Below are 18,323 nucleotides of genomic sequence, written 5' to 3'. Positions count from 1 at the left end.
CTGCAGATCTACTGGTGAGAGTCTAAGGATGAGCTATGTTTCAATTGTGCTCAGTCTCACTGTAGGTCTACACTTCAGAGTTCTAGCAGGGCTGATGGGAGCTGTAAACATCCTGTCAAAGAGTATGACAACTGTAAGCTGGTGGCAGAGGTATGGAAAGGTGTCACTGATGCTCGCTGTTGGATGAAAGGCTCAGTCTACAAAGGAGACAGCAGGAGCGCTAACCTTGAAGAAAGCATCCGTGCTGAGGAGAGACATGAGGAGACCTCACACAGACGGAACTCTCTGTGGACACAGGATGGAAATGCATGTGATAAGTAGCTGGGCTATGAAGGGTATAGAATGGAGGGAGGGAGGACAGCTGAAGTGTCCAAATCTGAATGCCAAGTTAAGAGTTTAGTGCCAGGCCTGGTGACACCAGCCTGTATTTCCAGCTACTCAGGAAGCTAGACAGGAGGTTCCCAAGTTAAAGGCCATCTTGAACTGAAGAGTGAATTCTGGTCCAGCCTGAGCAACTTGGCAAGACCCTGTCCCAAAATTAAGAAAAGGGTTGGCACATAACTCAGCAGTAGAGCATTTGTCTAGTGGTCAAGAGGTTCAATTCCCAGTAAGGGAGGCTCGAGGAGAGTTGAACTTTATTTCAAAGATGCGGAAGAATCTTTATAGTTAAAGAAATGGATAACAGCCAGACATGGTGGTGCTTGCCTTTAATCCCAGCAGTCAGCTGCTCACAAGGCTGACACGGGAGGATCTCTGTGAGTATGAGGCCAGCCTGGTCTACATTGTGAGTTCCAGAACAGCCAGGGCTATGTAGAGAAACCTGTCTCAGCAAACAAAAAACAGAAAGAACATGGGTAGCAAGGGCTCAGTGGGTAAGAGCACCCACTGTGCAAGCATGAGGGCCTGAGTGTGAATGCCCAGAGCCATGTAGGAGGATGGGCATGAAGAGGGAAGAGATGGCTCAGGGATTAAAGAACACTTTTATTCTTACAGAGTACCTGGTTTTCATTCCCAGGATCCACAGGGTGGCTCTCAACCATCCATAGCTCCAGTTCTAGGATATCCAAGGCCCCATTCTTATCTCCTTGGGTACCAGGTATGTATGTAGTAGAAGCAGACTGAAAACTCATACAATAAAATAAATGAATCTAAAAAGGGAGGTGGGGCATGATACACACACCTCTAACCCTAATAGGTGGGAATGGGGACTGCCAGAACTTGGTGACAAGCAAACTAGCCTCGGGTTCATCGAGAAACCTCATGGGCCCTGATATCCTCTTCCAGCATCCACATGGGAAGCCCGTGCACATGTACATACACACACACAGACACACAGACACACAGACACATGTATGCACATACATACATACATACATACATACATACATACACACACATAGTATACTAAAGCTGGGCAAGTAGTAAGATAATTTATTATTTGTTAAAAGAAGGAAAGTAAAAACTAGAAAAGCAGGGTTTTGTGGCCATCAGGGAAGCAGGCCTGTGAAATATGCCACAGAGGAAGAGATGTGAGGAAGGTGTGAGCCTCAAACAACAACAAAGGGCACTGTCACTGTGACAATTCTGTAAGAGCAAAAGGCAGAGACAGAATACACACTACTTCCAACTGAGAGCAATCCAGCCCCAAACTGATACCCAGGCTGTCACAGGAATACACTAGAAATGGCTTCCATCTGCCGTCATTCATCTCAAGCACGCGGCAGAGCACTCCCTAGGGTTAATTCACCATTTGTAGAATTGATCCCAAACCTCTGAAGTCAAGTTAGGGAACATGATGTGTACCTAATGGGTCTGTAACTACAAAGCTAAGCATGACAACCCTACTGTGTGCTCTAGCTCAAAGAGCACACAGTAGTAAGCAGCCATCCTGAAGCATGAAATGGAACTGCAGTTCCCAACACTCTCCGGGCTAAGTGAGACAGAAATAATGCCATGGAGATCACACCCAAGGGCAGAAAAGGATGCATATGCTACTGCAACTTCTTGACATTGCCTAGTAATAAAACCCAACTAACTCCCTTTGCTCCAGTTCCATGCACTAATAAGCTTTTGACTATAATTTGTTTTCACATAGTCTTGGTTTATTATCAGTCGCTACAAAATCATTTTCCATTTCCTGTTGTACTAATCTATCACTTTACTACAAATTCAAGAAGATAAACTCTATGTCCATACTAGGAGGCTGTGAACTTGCAGGGATGGATCTGTGTCAGATGTCAAATGAGCTGGTCTTTATTTTGTTGGGTATTTATGTAGCTCCCAAGTCTTTAAATAAAGGATTAGCTCAGTCTATGAGCAATCATCTTCCAGACCCCACCAAAGAGGCCACTCCGTTTGCTCACAGTGTACCAACTGCTTTCTTTATATTGCTAAAGTAGTCACTAAGAAGATGTACACCGATCATCTACAGAGCTCTGACAAATACCTCCTTTATAAAGCACACTGGGAAAACACTGATAAGGGCTCCGAATGCTGAACCAGTGTTTGATAAGCTGAGTTCAAGTTTACCTTCAGAAGCACTTAGCACAAGAGGAGTGAAATAAAAAGCACTATTTCTAGCTATCACAGGCATGGGATAGAAGCATGGCAGGACTCAAGGCGAGCCTCAGAGTGACCATGATCAACTTCCAGCATGGTGGGACTCGAGCTGATCCTCACAGTGATCATGATCAAGTGCCTTAGCTTCCTGGGTATGTTTTCCACTTTTATAAGATTAAATTACATCAGATAATCTCCAAGATTCCTTTCTATTCTGTTATATTAAACCTTGGCAAGTGGGAAAGATAGGGAAACATATTTAGCAAGAAAACATCAAAGTTAACTTTACTCGAATAATATAATCCATTTATTCCCAAACTGAACTAAGTTTGACTAACTAAACCTAATTATGGCATAGTAAAATTTAATAAAAAAAAAAAAAAAAAAAAAAAAAAAAAAAAAAAAAAAAACATTGGAACAGACAAGAAGAAAGGCAAATTGCTACATATCTAAGAATAAAACTAAAAAGGACAGCTTACGTGTGTCTTTCATGTCTGAGGGTCTCTCGGATGGACCATGCGACCTGATATGGCGAAGCCTGATCTGAGTCCTCCAGCTCCTCTCCACTCTCCTCAGACCAGTCCAACCCTGCAGCAGACAGTGCAGAAGAAAGCTTAGACAAAATACTCATTGATTTAAGACTTACACAAAGACTGGCAAGACGGCTCATCAGTTACAAGGCACTCACTGCCAAGCCTAACTACCTGAGTTCAATCCCAGGGACCCACATGGTAGAACAGCGGCAACTTCTACAAGCTGTCCTCTGACTTTATATGTGTGCAGTGGCACAAATCCTCCCCCCCCCAACAATAAAAAAATTAATGTAATGAAATTTTAAAACAATAAAATCCAGACAAAAACGCTGTCTAATATATAAACAATACCTACAGCACATCTATCACAGTGCACTTGATGGCCTCCAAATGAACTTCACTTCTATTCTTACAAAGATATTTGATATACACTCAGCTTTAAAACACACCATTTTAACAGTAAGGCTATGCTGTACCTCAAGAATGGGCTTTATAATACACTTTGTTGGAAACAACACAAGCAAAGAGACTGAGCTCCCAATACATAAAAGGTAAAATTTAAATATCAAAACATCATACACTAAGTTAAAAAAAAAAAAAGTCAAACACTAAAACAATGTTAAAAACAAAACATCAAAGTCAGTTGGTGTTGTAGCTTACCTGGGAGAGTGCTTGGCTAAAATGCACAACGCACTAGGCATAATCCCCAACAGGACTTAAAACCAAGTAGTGCCATATGCCTGTAATCCCAGTGCTTGTAAGAGAGAGGTGGGAGGATCACAAATTCAATGTCATCCTCAAAGCCAGCCTGAGATTCAGGAGCCCTTGACTCAAAACAAACAAACAAACAAAAACAAAAGCAAAAACAAACAAACAAAAACCAGTTTAAACAAAAAAGATAAGAACACTGTGGCTCATGCCCCTCATGTCAGCACTTTCCAGAGGCTGAAGCAGAGGTAGAGGCAGGTGGATCTCTGTGGGTGTGAGGCCAGCCTGGTCCACAATTGAGTTTCAGTCCAGTCAGAGCTACATAATGAGAGGCCCTGTCTCAGGGGAAAAAAAAAAAAAAAAGGTTGGGGGGAGGAATGAAAAAAGTAACTTATGTAGCCAGGCAAAAAAAAAGTGAGTGTTTGGGGCTGGAGAGATGGCTCAGTGGTTAAGAGCACTGACAGCACTTTCAGAGGTCCTGAGTTCAAATCCCAGCAACCATATGGTGGCTCACAACCATCTGTAATGAGGTCTGATGCTCTCTTCTGGTATGTCTGAGGACAGTGTACCCATATATAAATAAATAAATCTTTTTAAAAAAAGAAAAAGTAAGTGTTTATGGGGTCTCTCAGCAGTATAAAGATGAACGTGTTTCTCCAGCTTAAAAGTAACTGTCTGTTAAGCAGACCTTTAGGACCAGCCCTGACTTGAATGGAGACTACAAATGGTGCCCAGAGAACACTACAATGTCTGTTTTCTCCAAAGAGCCTTAGATCTCAAATATGCTTGGATTTAAAAAACACACACACATACATACAAAACCATTAAATGCTTTTTTGGTAAACTTCACTCTGTTCAAAAAATGAAGATAAAAATGACTCAGGCATGGTGGCTTATACAGTAAGCATGGCACTTAGAAGACTGAGAAAGGACACTCTGAATTCAAGGACAGAACAATCAGGAGTGAGCACGGTAGTTTAAGAAGTAAGGGTGGTTGCAGTCAAGACTCATGTGAATTCAATCTCCAGAACCCACATGGAAGGAAAGAAACAACTCTCCAAACTTACTCTGACCTCTGTACATACTCCATGGTACTCAGCACACACACATGAGCAAGCACACACACACACACACACACACTCTCTCTCTCTCTCTTTCACACACACACACACACTCTCTCTCTCTTTCACACACACACACACTCTCTCTCTCTCTTTCACACACACACACACACACACACACACAATAAATAAATAAATCCAATAAATAAATAAATCCAATAAATAAATGTACCCCCCCCCCAATCAGTCTTACAGATATTTGAAACAGTGATGAGCACGGAGGGGAGGCTTTACACAAATATGAACTATGTGTAAACAGTTCTAGATGTCAGTAAAAGGGTCAATAAAAATGAATGAAAAGGCAAATAAATACATGCAAGATAAAAACATATAAATAAGAGCTGGAGAGATGGCTCAGTGGTTAAGAGCACTGACTGCTTTTCCAGAGGTCCTGAGTTCAATTCCCAGCAACCACTTGGTGGCTCACAACCATCTGTAATGGGATCTGATGCCCTCTTCTGGTAGGTCTGAAGACAGCTACAGTGTACTTCATATACATAAAATAAATCTTTTTAAAAAACATATAAACAAACATTCAGCTATATTGCTGAATATTGTCAGTAAATCCGAGTTCCTAAAACTTTGAGTTTCGCATGTCAAGGCTACTTTGGAAATCTGAGTAAGGTACTGCTTGCACTGAGGCCCGTGTACTGTTGACAGCATGGGTAACATGGTGGTGGCTGCTGCTTCTTCACACAAACCAAGGCATTGAAGGCTTCTCAGAGTTAGACAGGCCCAGGAAGGGCAGGGCTGTAGGTACGCAGACAGGGAGTTGTACTTCAGGTGCTATCTCTTCAAAATGATTTTCTTTATTACATCTGAGTTCTGTCTAGCATACTGTACAACTAAACAGGATACATGCACAAAACTCCCCTGTGTGAAGAAGGCTGATGACTGCTCTGGGTGCAACATGAATAAACTGCTTTTGTTTCATTGAGTTTAGTTTAGCTTAGATTACTTTAGTTTCAAGGCAGACTCTCATGTAGCTTAGGCTGCCCATGAACTCACTCTGTAGTAAAAGATGAATGTAAACTCCTGATCCTCCTGCCTCCATCTCCCAAGTACTGGGATTACAGGCATTTACCCTATCCCAGGTTTATGCAACACTGGAGATCAAACCCATACATGGGTCTCATGCATGCTAACAAGCATCTGCCAAATGAGCTACATCACACCCCTCAATAGCACTTGCTTTCCTTCTTTCAATAGTCTTCACTGGGGTGGGTGGGTGTGTGTGTGTGTGTGTGTGTGTGTGTGTGTGTGTGTGTGTGTGTGAATGAATGCTAGTAGACACCCAATGTAAACCTGGCTTCTACAATCATGTACATGCAGATGTCTTTGCATACACATGATTGTATTATGCATGATTGTCTGGCCTGGTCCCTTTCCACAACATGATTCATGCAAGTCTATTTTTTTGTTATTTATTTTAAGAAAAAAAAATATGTGAAATAAAATAAGAATAAAATAAAATAAGAAATAAAATAAAATATTTGCTGCAAAGCTATACATACTTGTAAAGAGAATCTCTTCTGTACTGTATGGAGGCATCACCTGTCAATAAAAGGCTTATTGGCCAATGAGTTGAGGCAGGAAATAGGAGGTGGTAGTTCCAGTAGGGAGAGAGAAACTCTGGAATAGTTAGGGCAGAAAGAGATTCACTCCCATACTCTGAGGAAGAGGTAACCAGCCACACGGCACTCACAGAACAGAATAAACGGATTAATTAAGTTACAAGGTAGTCAGAGAACAAGCCCAAGCTCATGGCCTAGCATTTATTCATATATAATTAAGTCTCAGAGTCGTTATTCAGGAACTGGGGCATGGGTGGAAAAGCCCACAATTACACATATATACACTTTCTACACAGAGAAAAAGAAAAAGGCACCTAAGCTGGCTCACAGGTTAAAGACATGTTTTGCAGAAGCCTGATGACCAAGTTCAGTCTCTGAAACCCAAGTGAAGATGGGAGAGAACTGACTCCACTCCACTGTCTTCTGATCTTCATGTATATACTGTATGTCTGGCCTGGTCCCTTTCCACAACATGATTCATGCAAGTCTATTTTTTTTTTTTTTTGGTTTTTTGAGTCAGGGTTTCTCTGTATTGCCTTAGCTGTCCTGGAACTCACTCTGTAGACCAGGCTGGCCTCGAACTCAGAAATCCACCTGCCTCTGCCTCCCAAATGCTGGGATTAAAGGCGTGCGCCACCACCGCCCGCAAGTCTATTTTTTGTTATTTAAAAAAAAAAATTAAAAGATGTGACAGTAATTACTTTGCTGCAAAGCTATGCATCTACAATAGTTTATAAAGTAATGTAAACTGGAAATAATTTAAATTCAGCCATGACAAATTATGTTATACATGACAAAATTATTAACTTGCAAACACATTTTATGCAAGATTTTACAAAAAAGTTATGAGTAAGTATGTATAATTGGAACTTAATTAACTTACTTTAAAGAATTTACCAAGGTCATAACAAATGAGTATTTAATAAATTTGGGATTATTTTATTATTTTTGCTTATTTATAATCTAGAACTTTTATTCAGATAATTTAATTAACAGGTGAAATAATTTAGAGATATAAAAGAAAGGCCCCTACTCTCATTTATAGTAGAGTACACTGCCCACCCCATCCCGCTCTCCGTGAATAGGCATGGTGTACAGCCTGGTAAAACATGTACTTCTCCTACACTTATGTCAATCAGGCAAACATCTAACCATATATAGAAAACCAAAGAATATACTGATGCTCTTGCTTAGTTCCTTTTGTTCATTTAGTTTTTACAAAATGGAATAACATAATTCCTCTTGATTTTTTTTACCACCAGTTAGTTATGTTAAACACCACCCAGTCAGATCTCATTCACTCTTCATAACAGTTCTATAATAATGTGTAAAACATGTACACATGTAGCTCATTCAAATTTCCCACTGGTTACTCAACATATGCAGATTGTTATTTCTGTAAGCAATGCTACAGTAAACATCCTGCACATATATATTTCAATATTTACTGCTTGGATGGAATCCCAAAAATTAGCTTGATAAAAATATATATATATATAAAGTATAAATAGCACATATGTTATATGTGTATTTGTATAGTTTTATGGGGTCTTATTTTATTATTTTATGTATAAGTGTTTTGCCTGCATGCATGTCTGTATACTACACACATGCCTATTGCCCACGGAAGGTGGGAGAGAGCATCAGATCCTCTGTAACTAGAGTTACAGATGGCTGTGAGCCTCCATGTGGGTGATGAGAATCAAACCCAGATTCTCTCCATATAGTCTTATTTACAATGAAAAATTTTAATGTATGTATATATGCAAGCGTAAGCCACATCTGTGTGGGTACTCCTCTTGGAGGCCAGAAGAGGGGACTAGATTCTTCAGATCTGGAGTTACAGGTGACTGTGAGTCTCCCAAACTCAGGTACTCTACAAGAGAGGCAAGTGGTTTTTTTTTTTTTTTTTTTTTTTTTGGTTTTTCAAGACAGGGTTTCTCTGTGTAGTCCTGGCTGTCCTGGAACTCACTCTGTAGACCAGGCTGGCCTCGAACTCAGAAATCCGCCTGCCTCTGCCTCCCAAGTGCTGGGTGGGATTAAAGGCGTGTGCCACTACCGCCCGGCAAGGCAAGTGTTCTTAACTCCTGAACCATCTCTCTAGCCCCCTGTATTGTTTTGTTGAAACAGGTTCTCACTCATAGCCCAGACTAGCCTCAAACTCACTCTCAGCCTCCCAAGTATCATATTACAGGTATGAGTCAGAAGCCCCCAAACAATTATTTTATAATTAGGTGATAGTCACACTATTCTACCTACAGGATTTTCTCACTGCTGTATTTCCAACCTGTTTGGGAATTGATGTTCTCTCTGGCCCACTGACCACTCATGATCCTCCTCCTACTCACAGCCTCTACTTGGCTTTCTGTTGCTACCATCTAAAGAAAATAAGGAATGCTTCCTACGAGGTAGAATTTTAGCTCACAGCACATTCAAAAGTATGTTCTCAGGGCTGAAGGGATGGCTCAGCAGTTAAGAACATATACCACTCTTACAAAAATATGCATAAACTCACATAGGGACACATATAACTAAAACTAAAATATATCGTGTGTGTGTGTGTGTGTGTGTGTGTGTGTGTGTGTGTGTGTGTGTGTTCTAGCAACAGGTAGTGGTAGAGCACCTTTAATCACAGTACTCAGAAGACAGAGGTAGGAGGATCTCTGAGTTCGAGACGAGCCTGGTCTATGGAGCAAGTGCCAACACAGTCAGGGCTACACAGAAAAGCCCTGTCTCAAAACCAAACAAACAAAATAAAACAAAACAAAAAACAAAGCCAAAGAAACAAAAAAAAAAAAAAAAAAAAAAAAAAAAAAAAAAAAAAAAATCTGAACATTTATCTGGCTTAATGATAAAAGTACTTATCATAAAACCTGACTTGAATTCAATCCCCAGATCCCATGATGGAATGGGAGAAACAACTTCTTAAAGCCATCGTTCTGAACTCTACACATATTAATACTTACAATACACACAGACACAAACAGAAATAATACATTAAATTAAAAAATAAAATAATAAGTTTTGTTTATATTTTCTTATTTTTCAATCCTGAACATGAACTACCATGAGAATTTCTTAATGACATTTTTAGAGTTTGGGTGTCACTACCAAACCCTGACTGTCCTGGAACTTACTATGTAGAACAGGCTGGCTCAAACTTGGAACAACCTCCTGCCTCTGCCTCCCAAATGGTGGGATAATAGTCATATGGCACTGTGCCTGGCTATATTCACCAAGTATAAAAGAAAACCAAGAGCAGACAGTAATTATGCTGCCACACTGAGGCAATAAAACAATGTCTATAGCCCACATAGTATAATAATATACTGAGGCTGACGGAGGGGCATCTCCTGAGCTAAGAATTGGCTAGCCTATGCAACATATCAAGGCCCTCTCTAAGATACTCAGAACTTAAATTAACACAGAGGCTGCAAGCAAACACAACTATGCTTTTTATATACTGCTATAACCATTAATAAAGCTATGACTGTCTATAAGCTCAGGAAGCAAAGCTAATTAAACTTAGTGCATCACCAACAAAACATAAACAATGCAAAGTAGAAAAGGGACTTGCAAGAAAAAAAGGGGTTCACCGGAAGAGGGGGACAAGAAAAGGCAATGGGGGATTAAATATAATGAAAATACATTCATGTATATATGAAACTGTCAAAAACAACTTAAAATTTCAAGAATTTAATTTTCAAGAGCTATAACAAAAATTCTAAACGGTCAATTCAGAACTGTGTCTACTCAACCAACTATCCAAAAACATTTACTGTGAGTGGTCTGCTGAAATAGACAGTATCTGTGACAGACACACTTCACGGCAGCAGTTAGTTACAGGAAGAGAGGCCAACTCACCTAAATGAGGAAACAGGTCTGCGTCCAGCTGATGCTTTTGGGTACACAGTTTTACCAGTCTCTGCAGCCGGCTTATACAAGAGAAGTGTGGAGAGAAGGCGGTGGCTTTCATGAGGATTCGGTCAGTCCTGGGGGCATCTGAGACAGAAGGTCGACTGGAGGGAAGGAGGGGCAGAGGCCTCTTGTGAGAGGCCTGCCTTGTTTGTGCTATAGAGTGTGTGGTGGGGGCCACTCCCTGCATTGGTAGGCTGGTGTTCTGAGGTTGAGGTGACTTGCAGACTGAACCCTGTGGCGGTGCTGGAGGTTTTACAGAAGTAGACAGAGGTGACAGGCGGGCATGCTGTTGTGGAGGGGTGGGAGGGGTGCTAAAGTGCTCTTGCCGAACTTTTAAAATCTCTGTCTCTCTCTGGCGTTGCCGGTTCTGAGCCAACTTGCTCTGCAACTTTTTTTTCACAGTCACCCCTTTCTTTAGGTCATCGTCTTCCTCGTTGAAAGCAAAGGGGTCTTCCAACTCAGTTTCCAGGTAGTGGAGAGGAACCCTTGCCCCAGGTGGAGAGAGGGACATGCTATCCAGTCCGTTGGGCATCTTCAAGGCCAGGGTAGGTACCGTCAGGCTAAACGCCATGGCATCCATCTGGTGCCTGACCTTCACCTCATCTACCGGGTCATTCTTTTTCTTCCTCTCTTTTTTCGGGATAAAGCCGAGTACCTGCAAGTGGCTGTTGCAGTACCTGCAAAAATGCACACAAACATGGGAAGACGTTCTTCACACACACACAGAGCAGAACATAAAAGTACATGTTACAGAATGTGACTCCAAATATACTAAAAATCGAGTGGCCAAGGCTAGGTGTGGTGGCACAGTGTAATCTGAGCACTTGAGAGGTGGAAGCAGGAGGATCAGATGTTCAAAATTAGCTTGTAGACTCTACCTTTAAAACCACATCAAAAACATTATAGCCAGCCAGGCAATGGTGGCACATGATTTTAATCCCAGCACTCGGAGGCAGAGTCAAGGTGGATCTCTGAGTTCACAGATAGCAGAGCAAGCCTTGGTCTACAGATCAAGTTCCAGGGTAGCCAAGGTTTCAGCGAAACCCTGTCTTAAAAACAGAGACAAACAAACAAGCTAATAAACAAACAAACAAAAGTAAGAGCCAGCAGGAAATACGGTAGCACAGCCTGTAAGGCCAACACTTAGGAGGACCATAATTCAAGATTAGCCTGGACTACCTGGCAAGACCCTATCTCAAAAAATAAAAATAAAAATAAACTGATTGTCATCATGCTCAAGCTATCCCCAACTGAAGTCTATGTAATTTTGATAAGGCACACAGGTGAATTGCTCAAGTACAGATGTCGCTAGACAAAGTCAGGTCTGTCCACTGCTGAATGCATGCACAGCAACTTGGCCACTGTCACACAGCATTGTTTTTCTCCATTCACAGCAAACAAAGTAATGCATCCCAAGTCTGAAAATCACTTCAAAGTCTCTTATGCAAAAAAGCATTATATTCCAATACCACTTAAGTGGAGATTCACTAAGATCTTACAACTGGCATAGACACACACACAAAACACACACACATACACACACACTAATAAGTTCCTGAAGATAACAAAGTTCTGACTTGTGCCATAAGATACACACATGCATGCATGCACACACGCATGCACTTACTGGGGGGTGGGGTGGGGGGGGAGGAACTAAGCATAATTAGTGGAATTAGCTTCTCCATAGGCAGAGAAGTAAGAACAAGCACTATCTCCTCCAGCACTAAGCTGAAGAAGGTACTGAAATAATGATCTTCATTCAGATAACTTCACTACATTTACAAAAAGTTAATTTGTCCAAAACTACTTACCAAGGGAAAAGTGACCAAACTGAGACAGGAACTAAAATCAAAGTTCGAGATGACCCTCGTTGATTTTTAATACTAGGCAGGCTACCTTTGTAACTTAAACACCAGGAAGGCTACAACACATACTAAAAAAATAAATACCTGTTACAACAATTAACTATTCTGAAAACCTGTCAAGGTCTGCGGAACAGAATATTCTCAAATCCACACTCTTCAGAGTTCCCACAGCATGCTAACAAGTGCACCATCAAAATAGTACTCCACGCTTATATCAATTTGGAAAATTATGGCTTAACCAAAATTACATAATGATTTTGTTGTTGCTTGTTTCTGCTGAAAAAGTTCTCAAAGCATTATGTATAATAATGTGCATTATGAAGTTTCAAGGGAGATGTACCCATCTGTCAGGGTTTCCCAAAGCTATCTGAAGACAGAATCAATTACTGCAGCAAACAAGCAATGTCTCTCCAGAACTGAGCAGACCTGGCAATTCTGAGCCAGACTCCACATACATCCTAAACAAAAGAGAGTCCTAAGCTGAGGGCAGTAAGGAAAATGGTGTCAGGTAGTTAAAACTAAGAAGAGAAGAAGGAGGAGGAGGAAGTGGAGTTGAAGGAGGAAGGAAGGAAGGAAGGAAGGAAGGAAGGAAGGAAGGAAGGAAGGAAGGAAGGAAGGAAGGAAGGAAGAAAAAAGGAAGGAAGACGAGGGAAAATGCAGCAGCAGCAGCAGTACCAGCCTTTAACCCCGGCACTCGGGAGGTAGAGGCAAGAAGATCAGGAGTTCAGTGACCTTTCTATACAGGCAGTTCAAGCCCAACCTGGGCTACTTAAAACATAGGATCAAAACACAATAATCCAAGAGAAAAACGCAGTAGTCACATACAGTGGCACACACATAATTCCAGCTACTCAGAATATTAAGACAGGAGGATAACAAGTTTGAGGCCAGCCTGGGCTACATAGGAATGGTTTTATCTCAAAAAAGGGCTAGGAGGGTAGGTGGCTCACTGGTAGAGCAAGGGTCTGGGTTCAGTATCCAGCATCAAAAAACAACGAAAAAAATAGTTTCACATTTGATGAAAAGATTAGTTTCTTGCCAAAGGATAGTAAGGCAGAATTTTGTATTCTAAGTAAGATGACAGGAATAGAGAGATGGTTTGGTGGTTAAGAATGCTTGCTACTCAATCATGAGGACCAGAGTTTGGATTCCCAACACCAATGCTGGGCAGCTCATAAACGCCTAGTCAATTAATCATGCCCCCCCTCCCGACAAAGTGGCAAATCCATACTTGTATATTTATGTTAAATGCAATGTTCTAGCTTAGCCAGGAAGAATTCTCCCTCTTTAAGAGGAGTAGCTTTGCCGGGCAGTGGTGGCGCATGCCTTTAATCCCAGCACTTGGGAGGCATAGGCAGCTGGATTTCTGAGTTCGAGGCCAGCCTGGTCTGCAGCGTGAGTTCCAGGACAGCCAGGGCTACACAGAGAAACTCTGTCTCGAAACAAACAAACAAACAAACAAACAAGCAGCGTAGTGCTTACTGTCAGCTTCTGTGTGGTCCTGAGCGTGTGTGTGTGTGTGTGTGTGTGTGTGTCTATGCACATGTGAATCTAGAGTGAGGGAGGGCTGTGTGTACACACTAGCCTGAGGTGTTTCACCTTCCTGAGTACTGGGACTGTTGGACTGAGTTAACATGACCAGCTAACTCTGTCAACTAAAGCTTGTGGTTTTGTAGGATAGTAAGATCACCTCAAATTCTTCAGTGTTCAAAGAGTAACTGCAGTAACAAAAATGAATTCTTATTTTCAAATGATTAATTTTTCTAAATAATTATGATTTAACTAGTAACATTTATATAGAAATTTAAACATATTACTATATTAATTCAACCTGGATTTCTTGAAACAACAGGAATATTAACCTCTTTCAAATTCTAATTTAACTTATTTGCAAATAACACTACCAACTATAGTGGATTAGACTAATGCTACTTGTATTTTAATGGTTGCCCCATAGATGAGAGAGTCTGCAAGTAAAATGCTAAGTGACCCGCTCCCCAGTTATTTCTGATTGGTAAATAAAGATGCCAATAGCTGAGCAGAACAGACATAGGTGCGGGGTTTGAGAGGAACTACAAGGGGAAGAAGGCATGAGGAGGAGTAAAGAAAAACGAGACCCTGAGGGCTGGCCAATTGGAGTTAAGAGCAGCCCAGATAAAACATAGTGAGTAATAACTCAGAGTTATCAATAGGAAAGTAGATTGTAACAGCATAGAAGGTAGGCGGCTGCCCAGCTTTTGTACTGTTTATGGCTTATTGTAAATATAAAGGTTGTGTGTGTGCTTTATCTGGGAACTAAATGGTCTAAAGTGGTGTAGAGACCCCAGGTTGGGATTAAATATTTTAACAACAAACAACAAAAGTCTTTTACAATTACAGAGTCATGGGATAGTTTTGAAACAGAACGTATACTTAGTACTTCTCTCAATATAGAAATGCAAAACCCCTTCCCCTTCTTATCTTGTTCTTTGAAGAAGAAAAAAGTCAGGCAGCTGAGACACATGTTTCAGAAACCCTCCGGATCTCTAGGAGCAGAGCTGCTATGGCTCAGGAGAAAAGGCGGTCCCGGAGGTGCCGTGTGTGAAAGCCTGAAGTGAAGGCACTGCAGCAACGAAGCAAAGTGTCCAAGCAAAGTAATTCCATCATAGACAAGGATAAGGGATTAGCCCTCAGTCCCAAGAGCCAAGCGCTGAGTGTTCAATGCACAGGTCCCTTGCACACCTGAGGTTAACATTTCTTCCTCACTCCAACAGGCATGTGTCTGACTTTCAGGCACTGTAATCAGAGGCACATGTGCTCACAGAAAGTCTATAAGAAAACCCCAGTCCCCTGTTTGTGTGCTCATCTGGTAGGCTCTCTACCTACAGAAATCATTCACTTCATACTAAAACCAAAACATACTCAACACAAAGAATGCACTGTTCTTTTCTGGCCAGTTTATGCAGGTTGACATATGCTTACTTTAAAGAATGTGGGTGGGCAAACACATGGAAGGAAGGATGCGTGTTAAAGTAATTCAAATTTTCTACCCTAACATAATATCTAAAACTGTGCTCAAGAATGACCATTGTGGACAGGGGTGATAGCTCAGAGGTTAAGAAAACTGACTGCTCTTCCAAAGGTTCTGAGTTCAATTCCCAGAAACCACATGGTGGCTCACAACCATCTGTAATGAGATCTGATGCCCTCTTCTGGCCTGCAGACATACGTACAGGCAGAACACTGTGTACAAAATATATAAATCTTTAAAAAAAAAATCACTGATCTAGTGAATGAAAAGGAGTTTGAAGAGACTATATATGAAAGTATTTTTCCTAGGAATGTAAGAGATAACCAGGTACAACTCATTTCTTAGAAATAGCATAATGTAGACAGGTGGTTGTGGCATATGCCTTTAATCCCAGTGCTCAGGAGGCAGAGACAGGAGAATCTCTGATTTTTCAGGCCAGCCTGAATGAGTTCCAGGACAGCCAGGGCTACACAGTGGAATACTGTCTTTAAAAAAAAAAAATTAAATAAATAAAAAATGAATAAGTAAATAAATAAATATAAATAAATATAAATTTAAAAATAGCACAATGTAAAGAAAAGGAAAAAAACAGCACAATGTTTTCAAAGTATAAATTCACAAATCCTAGCGATAAAAATCTGCCCTTAAAGTAAACATAGAGCTGGCGAGGGTGGTGGGTGGAGAGTCTGGCTGCAGTCCCAGAGCCAGGAGGGGCAGTCACTAAGCACCTGCAGCCACAAAGGATAGCGCTTCGGTGTGGCTTTTAAAGTCCAAGGCTGTCCATGCCCCTTCCAGCTTTACTTTCTGTACCAGTTGTGCTCTGAGCTCGCCTGAGGAACCAGCCTGACTCTAGGTGAAGCCTGGGCACGTCCCTTCCTGTTTCCCCGTTGTGGCTGAAGCCCTTGCCTTTAACACCTCTAGGGTGTTCCTGTAACTTAAAATGGATCTCTTGCTTCCTTTCAGGGTGACTCCAGCACCACCAACTCGACCAGATTTTCATCATTATTCTGTAATAATGATCCCAGGAAAGGTATCCCAAAGCCAACCCCTTACCCTAGTCTCCTGCGGCTTGCACCCCTGAGGAGTTCTCCATTGCCATAGCATGGGAATGGACAAGCAGAAGAAAAAGATTTGAGTCTGACTTCCACTGAGGTGGAAAAGGGTTCATTTGCTAAGATACAAAGCAAAGCAGCCAAGATCCTTAATGGAAGGTGTGATGCCCATAATTGCCCTCTCCCAGACGCAGTCCTTGACACACCCTACTCCAGCAGTTCTGACGAGTGTAGTGAGGGCAGAGACCACAGCAATCCTAGAACCTGCCCTATTCCCAGAGCTGGCTCAGGCCTGGCTCATCAAAGTCTGGTGAGCTGGTCACTCCTCCCTCAGGCTGCAGAACTGCTGTCTAAAGTCTTTCTTGAACCCTAGACTTAGTTCTGTGATCAGTATCTGCACATCTGTCAAGAAACTTCCACATACTGTATGTGGCCACCGGTGGTACATCCCCCTTGGTTAGGGAATGCAGATAGACAGCAGTCTCTACAGCTAGCATATGAAGAACAGAAGGAGGTATGCCAAGAAAAGAGAGCAAAGAGTCTCTCAGGCCTGAGGCAGAATGTTAAGGGCGGGCTCTCTCAGAACATTCAGTGATGCCAGAATGGTTCTGTAATGCACTGCCATCCAGAAGGAAGCCATGCACACCTGCAGCTGGTGAGCACTCCACTAAGGCACTGAGTGCTCAACTTTTAGTGTAACCACCTATGAGAAACGTTTGCCATGGTGGACAGTGCCAGCTTAAGAACAAGATTCCCTCCTCTCACTCACTAAATGACTTCCAAGCCTCTGCAGTATTTTTGCTCCCTGACAGTCTGTGACATTATTTGGTGACCTATAAACCAGAAAGTATTAGCTTTTTTCTGACTAAAAATAATTTGTTAAATGAAATATGAAAATGCAAGAAAAATATAGAGGATAATTAAATTCTTTTTTAAAAAGTGAAAATACAGTTTCATAAACATATGTGAGATTCTTTTTAACCATAAAAGGCCACATAAGAAAACAATGCCAAACATGACTTTAGACATACAGACAGAGTAGTTTCATTATTTAAAATTTTTTTCCAACTAATACATCTTTTATTACCTTTCACTCAGGCATTTTTTACCCCAAAATCCAAACTAATGCTGATGGTAGCTCTTAGCTAGTTCCTGTCCTGTGGCAGCCAGCCCGCAGACGCCAACAGCTGTTTTGGTGGCCACACACCAAACACACCAACACCACATGGGTGATCAGCAATTTCCAGAGGAAAAAAAAAAAGATTTTTTTTAAAATTTCTAAAAGACAGGCAGAAGCAGGTGGATCTCCATGAGTCTGAGACCAGCCTGGTTCACAGATTGAGTTCAAGGACAGCCAGGACTACATAAAGAGACCCTGTCTAGAAAAATAAACAAAATAAGTCTAGAAGTATATAAAATCAACAAAAAAAGAAAATACCTAAACATACTTTAAAATGCCCCCTAAAATGTCCTGCTTCATTTAAAAGAAACTGCTTTCTTAACCCCAGAAGTACTCCAACGTTATTAGGAACAGCACCAGAATTTAACATTGAAATTTAACCCAGTGAAAAGAAACAGTATCAGAGAGACAAAAGGGAGCTAAGGACAAGGCAAACCAGAGGAGTAGTCTAATACAGTTCTTACCTGCGATCCTCTGATTTGGGAATGGGGTTGGTGCAGCGCTGGCTGTTATACTTGGCCACATATTCACATTGCTTGAAGGGGGCAGTCTTGTCTTCCAGAACGTGTCTGATACAGAAAGCGTAGCCGTTGAGTCGCCGCTGCTTGCACAGTTTGGGGCTATATGAGCACAAGGGCTTATTGTCAACCTCAGAGAAGTGTATATGTTTCCCTTCATACATCACGTGACTCTATTCCTTGTGAACATCAGCTAAAAGGCCACCACAAAAAAGAAACCCAGATGATAAACAAATCAGAGAGTGTACGGCAGACTCAAGTAGAGAATTTCACTGAGGCACTTGT

At 41.4% G+C, this 18,323-nt stretch overlaps 1 protein-coding gene across 4 annotated transcripts in view; it reads right to left on the bottom strand.

Annotated features, from left to right (window-relative positions):
- Ino80d (INO80 complex subunit D) overlaps positions 1 to 18,323 on the bottom strand; it is a 66,986-nt gene that overhangs the window by 29,036 nt on the left and 19,627 nt on the right. For 3 of the 4 annotated variants that reach the window (XM_034498128.2, XM_076931803.1, XM_076931804.1), the window contains exons 4-6: positions 17,985 to 18,231; positions 10,360 to 11,090; positions 3,039 to 3,147 (exon numbers count right to left, since the gene is read on the bottom strand). In XM_034498128.2, coding sequence (XP_034354019.1) covers positions 3,039 to 3,147; positions 10,360 to 11,090; positions 17,985 to 18,202 — 1,058 coding nt within the window. In that variant the 5' untranslated portion in view covers positions 18,203 to 18,231. The remainder of the gene's footprint in view (positions 1 to 3,038; positions 3,148 to 10,359; positions 11,091 to 17,984; positions 18,232 to 18,323) is intronic. The other variant, XM_034498130.2, reaches the window with a different exon arrangement.

The sequence above is a fragment of the Arvicanthis niloticus genome, chromosome 3, assembly GCF_011762505.2.
Source record: "Arvicanthis niloticus isolate mArvNil1 chromosome 3, mArvNil1.pat.X, whole genome shotgun sequence".
Taxonomy (NCBI): Eukaryota; Metazoa; Chordata; class Mammalia; order Rodentia; family Muridae; genus Arvicanthis; species Arvicanthis niloticus.
Note: the sequence above shows the minus strand (reverse complement) of the source record. Positions and strands in the feature narration are given on the sequence as shown.